Consider the following 11,727-nt stretch of genomic DNA (forward strand, 5'->3'; position numbering starts at 1 on the left):
TGAATAGTATCTCCTCTCCTTCATTTTTTCTGGAATTCTGTGTAGAATTGGTTTATTTCTTCTAAACACAAAATACATACTGCATGATTCCTTTCATATGAAATTCTACAATATAAGAAGCTAATGCATACTTTAAAGCAACCAATGCTTGCTTAAGGCAAGGGGTAGAGTAAGATATCAACTGCAAATGGGTATGAGGCAACATTTTTCAGTAATGAAAATAGACTTTTTCTTGATTTTTATGCTTGTTAAGATGATACACATTTTGTAAAACTCATTGTATGGAAAGTACCTTATTGCATATAAATAATGCTTTAATAAACTTGATAAAAATGCATATTTTTATGAGTAAAGTTAATGTACTGGGAATTTAAAAAGGCACACAAATAAAGAAAGCCAATTTTCAAGTTAAACATTAAAATATTATTACACACATCACCATTATTTTTTTTTAGAACTGGGCATTTTAATACCTAAAACAGAAATAGATGATTAGAAGTCTTAGAATGAAAAATTTTCTTTGCATCCCATATACTAGTATTCTGTCATTCTCAGCTTTGTCACCCAGACTTGCGAAAACTTTGTCACAGAGATCCAGCAATTCAGTGCTAGGCATTTAAAGAATTTGTGTAAGTAACCTGAGTAAGGGGCTTCCCTGCTGGCTCAGATAATAAAGAATCTGTCTGCAGTGTGGGAGACCTGGGTTCAACCCCTGGGTCAGGAAGATTCCTTGGAGAAAGGCATGGCCACCCTACTCTAATATTCTTGCCTGGAGAATTCTATGGACAGAGAAGCCTGGCGGGCTGTAGTCCATGGGTTCACAAAAGAGTTGGACACTACTAAGCGACTAACATTTTCACTTCCAACTTGAGGTGAGGCTGCACATCAGAAAAGAGGCATGGCAGGGACTAGCTTTGGCTCAAGTGGAAGACACTGCTGTTTGATGAAATTATTGCCTGTTAGCAATTTCTGTTCCCAATTTAAGCCTTTCACATTTTACCTCTTATAACCTCCTGATCATTTTCTGGATTCCCTGCTTTATCTCCTTGGTTCTCACACCATAAACAATGGGGTTCAGAGCTGGGGGGATGAGGTGGTGCAGAATGTTGAGCAGGATGGGGACGTCTGGGGGAATCCTCTTCCTGGCCAGGTTAGTGATGACCAGGACCAGCAGGACTGTGCTGAAGAAGAGGATGAGGATGAAGTGGGAACCACAGGTGCTCAGGGCCTTGGCAGCAGCTCCCTCAGCTTTAATCCTTAGAACAGCTTTCAGGATAAAAGAGTAGGAGATAATGATAAGAATGAGGTCAGAGCCCAGTAGGGTCCAGCCTGCCACAAACTGGTAGAGCCGATTGAAGGTGATGTCATCACAGGAGAGTTTGGACACAGACAGATTAGTGCAGATGCAGTTCTTGATGATGTTCTCTGCACAATATCTGAGTCTGGCAGAAAGGATTGGAACTGGGAGTGAAGCAAGGGCATTCCGGGCCACTACAAAGATGGTGGCTCTGGCCACAAATTGGTTAGTGATGATAGATGGGTAGTGCAGAGGCTTGCAGATGGCCACATAGCGGTCATAGGCCATGACCATGAATGTGCAGGACTCCATGGTCAAGAAACTGTTCATGATGAACATCTGAAGAAAGCAGGGAAAAAACCCAATAGACCTGAGGTCAAACCAGAAGATGGCTAGAACCTTGGGGATGACGGTGAGACAGAGCACCATGTCCAGCAGGGAGAGGAGGCTGAGCAGGTAGTACATGGGCTCATGCAGAGAGGCCTCCAGCCAGATGGTGATGAGGAGGGTGGCGTTGGCCCCCAGAGCCAGGAGCAAAAGGAGACTGAGGGGCAGGGACAGCCAGTGCTGCCAGCTCTGGTAGTTAGGGAAGCAGATGAGGATGAATTCGGAGACTGGGGGAGCGGAGTAGTTGCTGTGTGATGCCATGCAGCATATCCTGATCACACTGGAAATCCAGAGTCCTTAAAATGTAGAACAGATTGTAGCACCATGGGAAGTGTATGTTATAATTGTAGTAAAACTTGGGTTTTCACTAGAGCTCTGAAACTGCCTCATTGATGATTTCAAGTCATCATCACTGTTAATCACTGCTGACATTTAACTAAAAACTTGCCATGCATGTGGTATCATGCCAAATACTTTATATTCATTATATCACTTCCTCTTTTAAAAACACGTAAAAGTAACTAATATTGTTATTTTCATAGATAATGAAGGGAACAAGGAAAGGGAGGCTGAGCACTTTGATCAAAATTGGAAAGCTAGAACATGAGCCACATTCCCTGGTGGCTCAGATGGTAAAGAATCTGCCTGTAATTCAGGAGACTTGGGGTCAATCCCTGAAGAAAAAAGAATGGCAACCCACTCCAGCATTCTTGCCTGGAGAACTCCATGAGCAGAGGAGCCTGGTGGGCTATAGTTCATGGTGTCACAGAGTCAGACATGACTGAGTGACTAACACACACACACACACACACACACACACAAGCACACACACACACACACACACACACACACACGTGGCAAAGCCAAACTGAAAACCAGGGAATGTGATTCCAGAGCCTGTGCTTTCAGTCCCTGTACAAGATTTAGCCTCATTCAGCACAATTTCTTAATTCAGCTTTTCCTTCCCTCAGAGTTTACAAGGAAGAGAGCTCTGTTCAGCTGATTCTAAAGGAGCCGAGCCCTCTACTCCATACAATTGGACAGGGACTGACTTCAGGATTTTTTATTTTCAGTATTCAGGAAATATTGGATTAGAGGTGGAGCAGCCGTTTGCACCATCCAAGGACAACAATTTAGTCCAGCTCCAAAGGGGATTTCACTTCAAGGCATAATGTTTATGACTCTCTTACTGGATTAACTGCTATTGCTTCTCTTTGTGAAATTTCAAGAGTGCTTTATTAGATTTGAGTCGTTTAGAAAAGACTGTGAATTTCCTATTCTCGTGATAGAGACAGTATCGCAAGGTACACCAGGAGGTTACCAAAGGTGAAATAGAAGTTTTCAATAGTGAGTGAGTAAGTTTTCAGCATATAAACTCAAATAGGGCTTGCTTACCTGGTAAGCAAAATTATCCATGAATCCTTGTGACCAGGATCCAGTTATTTCAGCATATGGAATCTATGTTCTGAAAATTTACCTGCTGTGATTCTAGTTGGGATTTTTTTTTCTTGGTGTTGGGTTCTGGCTTAACTCCCTCACTGCTACACAAAGAGCAGACTGACCAACACTAAGAAGAATGACAACAATGACTACAGCAACTGAAGACCGGGAAAGAGCCAGGGAGTTGTGGAGGGATGAGAGAAGCAGCCCAGGAGACATATAATCAGTAGATTTGAGGCTACTGATTCTGCTCATGTATCCCACCTGACCAGCCTCTTCCAGGAGAGTGAAGTGTGTATGAGAAGGTATCAGATGCTGGCTGCCAGGGAAGGAAATGAAGGGTTTTTTCTTGATCCAAAGACTTTCACTTTGAATATCCTAGACTTTCCAAATACAGATTATGCAATAAACACACACAACTTTCTACTCGGTGTAGGACTTTAGGAAACCAAAGATTCAGGGGCTCAAGGGTCAAATCTGGGGTAGGGACAGCTATGTATTAGCTCAGTTCTGTATTTCCATTTGCGATTAGAGAAATTATTCTCAGTATGAATCAGAGAAATAAGGAGGATAGAAAACTACCAATCTCTTCTAAAAACCCTTCTCCTTCTCATTAATCAAGTTCTAGATCCTCAGAGTGACTCAAACTATTTGAAAAGTCAAGAAAATGATCAGTGCCTTTTCAGACCTGATCTTGTTTGGCATACAGATGTATAACGTGGATTAAGTACAAATGATTATTTTCAGGGAGATTAATAGAGAAAACTTGACTTATAAACGTATATAACACATGTTATAATTGTGGTTATAGTAAAAATGATCTTTCAAGCAGTGGGAAAGAGACAAAAGTACAGGTGAATGAAGCAATGTTCTGTAGTTGAAAATTTGAGTTCCAACTCTGGCTCTTATACTCATTATATGACCCTGAAGGCTATTTAAAATTTTTGGTACCTAATTTTCTCATATGTAAAACAGATAAATGATACTTAGCTTTGCTGTTGTTGTGGGGACAGAAAAGATTATTTCCCAAGATCCTATTAGCCCAGGGACATAAGAAGCTTAAAGCATCTGAAGAGGACACATAAAGTGGTTATATTCATCTGGGGAGAGGGGAGAGTTACTCTTGTAGGCAATGGCCTACAAGAGAAGAAAGGTCTGCCTAGGTGGATATTCAGTAATGATTAATGATGAGGTATTAGGGACTGGTAGATCCTAAAGTCTTTAGGGGGAGGAAGTAGGTGAGCAGAGTATCAGGAGACAAGGTTTAAATGTATGCAGGAGCATATGCAGCCATTCACAGCCCACTTGGCAGTAGGCATTTTCAGGTACACCCTAAGGAATCAACAGAGAGTTTGACATAGGGAAGTGCCGTGCTACAGATGGGACAAAGGAGAATCACATACTAGCCTTTTAGAGAATCCTGAAGAGTCCAAAGGAAAAGTGATCAGCATCTGAACACAGGCAGGGGGCTGGAGAAGGAAGGGTATATTACTATTTGAGGGGTGAGAAGGACACCTAGATTTATGTAAGGAAGGATAAAGACACAGAGAAATGAGTCAAGAACATCATCAAAAGTCTTTTAACAGACACAGGGAAGAAATGTCCTTTTCAGACCTCATATAACACTGATATAGTATTGCAATATACTTTTAGTCCCATCTTAGAATCCTTTTAAATTCCTCAATAGCTGGGAACATTTTTTCTGTATATACATATATTCTCCTCAATGAAACTCAAGCCTCTTAATATGAGAAATGAGGGCTTGTTGGCCATGTGGGGCATTGCTTTGATCTTCAATACTCCAATTTCATTAATTACTCCACTAATTCCATTAGTTATGCTCACAGACTGATATTTACGAAGGAGTGGTCATAGTGGTTCCTTATTCCAAGTACTAAAGAACAAAACATGATCCCTGACCATGAAATGTTGAGAGTCTGGAAAGAACAGACTAGTCTTAAATAACCCAAGTGATAACAGAAGGTCTGAACCTAGCTATGATTGCCTAGAAACAGAGTGATCACCTTGGCTCACAGATTGGTTTAGAAAAGAGAAGAAAGGCAGGTGCTGATCCAGCCAGGCACACCACCTTGGTCTTCTAGCCGTGATATGGATGGGGGCTTTGAGTCTACAGTTGTTTGGGGTCAACAACAACTTTGTATGGCCACGGGATCTAAGTGTGTTGGCAGAATCGACATCTATATCAGGCCCTATTGAAAGTTTTCATCTCCTTTTCATTTCAGGCTCCTGGACTCACCTTTCTTCATTGTCTCCTTCCTTACAATTTTCCTGGCCTCAACTTGGGACTTACCAGCTTCCGAAGTTTGCACTGCCTCTATTTCTGGTTGTTGGAAAAAGGACCCGAACTGCCTCTTCAAAGGCTCTAGAGGCTGATTTTATGGCCTCTGGCTCCTCTGTGCCCCTTCCATCCCCATTACTTTCAATGGTTGGTGCACTTGTTAGACACCTGGACCCTGAGGCCCTATGGTCTATTTCCCAGGAGAGTATATTGTCAAAGACTTAATTCAGCACTGTGAACAGAGTGAGAGAGATCAAAGGCTCTTGGGGAGTCTGAATAAAGGAAAAACACCCCGAGAAAAGAACGGTAAGAAAACTGAGTGATGAGAATCTTCTTGGGAAAAATTTCTATGGTTGCACCAGTAGGGAAGGAACTGAATAAATTACCCTCAGAGGAAGATGACAAAGTGACATCCCTAGTAATCAAAGGAGCAGGGGCGTCCAAACAGCTTGGACTGTGGGCAACTGTGGGGGCCAGGAAGTCAGAAATGTTCTTTACAGGAAGGAAGGACTCATTTCCTCTTGTAATGGTGTGAAATAACCTTCAGTGTGCAACACGAGAAAGTGACACTAAGTAGCAAATGTCTGCCCTCTAAAATTTTGTTAGCTTTATGCATGTAATTATTCTCTCTCATTCTGGATTTAGCTGGACAGATAATTAAGCTGGTTACCTGTAATTTATCTACCTGAGTTCAAAACACATACTAGATTATCCAAAGTAATTGACTGATCTTGAAAGTATGTTTTAATGGTGACCCACTTTGGAGGAAAAGAGTATGAAAAAACCAAGATAGTCTTGGGGTCACAGTCAAGAGCAGAATAATTTACCTGAGATTCTTATGAAACAAAGGAGGAGAGAATAAAGGAGAAAATGGGTGAAATAGAGAGGAAAAGAGCTATGGAAAATAACAAAAGAAGAGAAGAAAAAGACAGGGAGGGGAAGGAAGACAGTTTATAAGAAAGAAAAAAGCACAAAGATAGTGAATTAATGTTTTTATATGCATATATAATTGAATGAAAAAAGTCAGTAAAATAATTACTCTTTTCAGTGTTTTAGACAATGAAACAGAAATGTGGGGAGTTTAAATTAATTGCTTATTTTGTGTAGCTGGCAATAGCCTAGCCTATCCAGAATATTAAACCTGGCTTCCATACTTAAAATCCAGGTTTTTTTTACACTTAAAGTGAATGTCAGGAAGTTCTTTCTCAAGAGTATGTGGCATACTGACCAATCTGTCACTCAGTAGAGTGTAGGAAGAATCAGCCATGGTGATCATTAAAACATGTGTATTATTTGGTGAACTAAGCAGTCCTTTTCTCTAAGAAAAGAAAATTGGTGCAAAAGGAATATGAAGTGATGACACTAAGCAAGGCAGTATTATCCCACAACAGGAAAAAAAAAACCTCAGAAATATCTTCTCACTGATATTAGTTGCCTGGATAAATGTACAGAACTCCTCAGGCATCTCTTAAGTCAGCAGAGTACCTAAAGTCAGACAGCCTGCTCTCACCTCAGCTGTGAGGAAACAAGATACTGAGACCCATAAATACCACCACGTCCTCCCCTTTTGGCTCAATCTACAGATAAATCAATATTTACTTTTACAGGAGTTAGCTTAGGTCTTGGGAAACTCTCAGCTTAATTCTTAAATAGGACACAGTTCTTAATTCTATTATAAACATCCAAGCAAATGCAAATTCAGTTATTTTGTTGAGGAAATCCATCAGGTTCTGTCTTCCTTAGATATTAACTCCTCTAGTGCCCCTTCCCAATTATATCCAACAGCAGTGTCTTCTGACAGACAACAAACTGTGGAAACCCAAAGAGAATCCTCATTTGCTTGAATTAAATGTTGAACTCCTGATGTGACTCTGGCAAAATGGCAAAGCAGGTCTCTGGAGAATATTTAGATGGTCCTGGGTTGGGGGCTGGGTCTGGGGAGGAATTCAAATCCCTGTACCCGGTCTGTTGAACTTCTGTCTCTGACATGCAGTTTGCCCATACTCCACCCAGTGCCTTCTCTTCCTTCCTACCACAGGTGAGGGGGATGATGGGAAACATGGAAGGGATCTAAATGTGTCCCTCTGCTTCTCTCTCTTCTGTCTAAACAAACATGGGGAATTATTTAATGAAGCATCTGGAAAAAGTAAACAAGAAGTAGATCAGGCTGTAGGACAGACAGTGTCTCAGTGAGACCAGAAGAGCCATAAACATATTTGGAGGTTCCTACCACTTCTCACCATTTTAATGCCATGGTTGGGTTTTAGCTTGGCAATTGGTGTATATAAATGACAGAGACAAGGCTAACTTTCCCAAGCAGAGTTCGTTTTCCTCCTAAATACAAGTCAATTTACATTTTCCAGGCATGCTTGCAGTTGCATGTGTGCTCAGTGCATCTGACTCTTTGCAACCCTATGGACTATAGCCCATCAAGCTCCTCTGTTCATGGGATAGTCCAGGTAAGAATACTGGCGTGGATTGCCATGCCCTCCTCCAGGGGATCTCCCTGACCCAGGGATCGAACCCTTGGGTCCTGTCCCCTGCATTATAGGCAGATTCTTTACCCACTGAGCAAATTGGGAAGCTCATACTTGCAGTTGTGTGGGGCTTTATGACTAAGTCTGGCCAAGGGAATGGCATGCATCTTTTCCAGGAATGGCTTTTACAACCTCCTCGATGTCCTCTGCATTCGTCTCTTCCTTCTCCTCTGGCTCATTGCAGATAATTCACTGGAAGATACAAATCCATAGAAAATAGTGGAACCACACAGTGAATAAGGCTAGGACCCTGAATGATTGGAAGGAAGAGAGCTTTCACCTTTCACATACACTGAATTTGATGTCATTAAAAAGTATAAAATTGCATTGTGCTAATTCACTGGTAAATTGGAATTGTTTGTTTTGACAGCTGTCAAGTTATGTTGCAGTGGTAAAGAATCTGCTGGTCAGTACAGGAGGTGCAAAAGACGTGGATTTGATCCCTGGGTTGGGAAGATATCCTGGAGAAGGAACTGGCAACCCACTCCAGTATTCTTGCCTGGAAAATCCCATAGACAGAGAAGCCTGTTGGGCTACAGTCTATGGGGTCCAAAGAACATGCCTGAGTGACATGCCTGGCTGAACACACACACACACACACACACACACACACACACACACAAGTTGGTAATTCTAGGGGAAAGGTTTAAAGAACTCAAAATAATAGTGTGTGTTTGCAGTTGTTGATTTAATTTGATAAGTTGTTATGAGTAATAAATGAGCTTAACAGAAAGTTACCTGGTTTCCAAGAAGAAATTAATCACAATAGATAAAGTTTGTAAATATAAAGTCTTGAAGAATGTTCCTAGTACTTGGGAAGTCAAAGGTTAAGAGAAAGATTTAGAATGTCTTTGAGTAGCAAAGACTCATAGAAAATGACCCTGAGAAAAGACTAGATTATGTGAATCGTTGTCCTCTCATCTGATAGCCTTATATAGACAACATTATGTAGAAAAGCAGTTGCTTGGGGAAAGCAAAAATACATAAAAAAGGAAAGAAAGTTTACCTAAGATAAATCTTGTTAAAAATTTAAGGGGATTCATTGCTAAAGGAACATGATCTAGGCTTTTAAAAAGTTTTTGATTAAAAATTAAAACAATCATTGATTTTAATATTTGACAGACACAAAACAGTCTCCAAATGCAATATCTGCGAAATAAGTCACACATTCCAGTGCCTGCTTCATATAAGGCAGTGGGGAAACATTAAAGAAGACACAACCCCACAGATGCAGAAAAAGGACATGGAAAGCAACGGCCAGGAGAGTTTCTCCCAGAATCATATAAAGTGGGAGGTCAAGAGAACCTACCCAACTGTTAGGAGATAAAAGCATTGCAGTGCCTGCCCCCAAAGTATTCCAGAATTACCACTGACAAGTTCCTGCTAAATGTATTACATGCTTCAGTTCAACTGGGAATCTTTCTGGTTTATGCTCCACTATTCGATGTACGGTAGGAGGAGGGAGATGACTCATCCAAGAGGAACTACATCAGGACTTGATGGAGATGACCACACACCCCTGGAGACCTTGGACTTTCTGAGGATACAGTGCCTAGGTGAGGGTTCTGGTAGTCTCATTTGGGAAGAGGTTATATATGCTTTACATGTGAGGGTCTCTCATATCATTTTTCTTGTTATTCGGTCACTAACTAACTCTTTGCGACTAATTAAGATCTAACTCTTTGCGACCCAATGGATTGACGCACACTAGGCTTTCTTGTCCTCCACCATCTCCCAGAGTCCACTCAAATCCCTGTCCATTGAATCAGTAATGCCATCCAACCATCTCATGCTCTGCTTCCCCCTTCTCCTCTCACCCTCAAGCTTTCCAGCCTCACACTCTTTTCCAATGAGTCTGCTCTTCAAAACAGGTGCCCAAAATATTGAAACTTCAGCATCAGTCCTTCCAATGAATATTCAGGGTTGATTTCCTTTAAGATTGACTAGTTTGACCTTATTTCTCTTAAGAAATAAATATTTAATCACCAGGCCTCTCCAGCTAGATTTATGTAAATATTCTGGCCAAGGGAATGCAGAAAAAATGGTGTAAATCTCTCTTAAATTGAATCCCTAAAATATCTTACAAAATCCTGCTCACTCTCTCCCTTTATTTGCCTGACATATTCAGAAGCACCAGTGGCAGTCTGTAAAGGATTAGAACATGGAGTCAATTAATCAAAGAACCATGGGTCTCTAAATGCTGACATGAAACAAAGCCTACACATGCTGGAATGGTATGTGGATGAGAATAAACTTTAATTGTTAAGTGTGTTAAGTTACTGTGATATCTTTGATGGAGAAATCAACTTTACTTACACTGAGCAATTCATTATATGTTGGGTTATACAGTGGTCTGCCTTTGCTATTTATAATATGGACCATGAAAAAGTCCAGAAAACTGCAAAACTATCCAGTTGAAGTCTAACAATGCAACTCACTCTTCAAAAATGTAATAGGAAAAGCAGATTCATGTAGCAGATATGCCTAACCTACTCTTGACTCTGGCCACTATTAATTAAATGATCATTAGGAATTTATCATTTTGGTTAATTATCTAATTGCCAAGGTTAAAAATGATGATAAGTCATGGGCTGTTTTGAACATAATCTTTCTTAAAGTAGCTTGTTTCTTGGTAACTGTCTGTTCAGTTCAGCTCAGTTCAGTCGCTCAGTCGAGTCCGACTCCTTGCCACCCCATGAATCCCAGCACACCAGGCCTCCCTGTCCATCACCAACTCCCGGAGTTCACTCAGATTCATGTCCATCGAGTCAGTTATGCCATGCAGCCATCTCATCCTCTGTCATTCCCTTCTCCTGCCCCCAATCCCTCCCAGCATCAGAGTATTTTCCAATGAGTCAACTCTTCACATGAGGTGGCCAAAGTACTGGAGTCTGAGCTTTAGCATCATTCCTTCCAAAGAAATCCCAGGGCTGATGTCCCTCAGAATGAACTGGTTGGATCTCCTTGCAGTCCAAGGGACTCTCAAGAGTCTTCTCCAACACCATAGTTAAAAAACATCAATTCTTCAGCACTCAGCCTTCTTCAAAGTCCAACTCTCACATCCATACATGACCACTGGAAAAACCATAGCCTTGACTAGACGGACCTTTGTTGGTAAAGTAATGTCTCTGCTTTTCAATATGCTATCTAGGTTGGTCATAACTTTTCTTCCAAGGAGTAAGCGTCTTTTAATTTCATGGCTGCAATCACCATCTGCAGTGATTTTGGAGCCCAGAAAAATAAAGTCTGACACTGTTTCCACTGTTTCCCCATCTATTTCCCATGAAGTGATGGGACTGGATGCCATGATCTTCGTCTTCTGAATGTTGAGTTTTAAGCCAACTTTTTCACTCCCTACTTTCACTTTCATCAAGAGGCTTTTTAGTTCCTCTTCACTTTCTGTCATAAGGGTGGTGTCATCTGCATATCTGAGGTTCTTGATATTTCTCCCAGCAATCTTGATTCCATCTTGTGCTTCTTCCAGCCCAGCGTTTCTCATGATGTACTCTGCATATAAGTTAAATAAGCAGGGTGACAATATACAGTCTTGACATAATCCTTTTCCTATTTGGAACCAGTCTGTTGTTCCATGTCCATTTCTAACTGTTGCTTCCAGACCTGCATACAAATTTCTCAAGAAGCAGGTCAAGTGGTCTGGTATTCCCATCTCTTTCAGAGTTTTCCATAGTTTATTGTGATCCACATAGTCAAAGGCTTTGGCATAGTCAATCAAGCAGAAATAGATGTTTTTCTGGAACTCTCTTGCT

The 11,727-nt window shown here is 41.0% G+C and overlaps 1 protein-coding gene across 1 annotated transcript; it reads right to left on the bottom strand.

Moving 5' to 3' along the window:
• Positions 1 to 1,003: 1,003 nt before the first annotated feature.
• On the bottom strand, positions 1,004 to 1,969 carry LOC105003821 (olfactory receptor 56A4-like). Its single transcript, XM_010861268.1, has one exon. The coding sequence runs from the start codon at positions 1,943 to 1,945 to the stop codon at positions 1,004 to 1,006; it is 942 nt and encodes a 313-aa protein (XP_010859570.1). The 5' UTR covers positions 1,946 to 1,969.
• Between the last annotated feature and the right edge of the window lie 9,758 nt (positions 1,970 to 11,727).

This window comes from Bison bison, unplaced genomic scaffold (genome assembly GCF_000754665.1).
Source record: "Bison bison bison isolate TAMUID 2011002044 unplaced genomic scaffold, Bison_UMD1.0 scf7180017857738, whole genome shotgun sequence".
Lineage (NCBI taxonomy): Eukaryota > Metazoa > Chordata > Mammalia > Artiodactyla > Bovidae > Bison > Bison bison.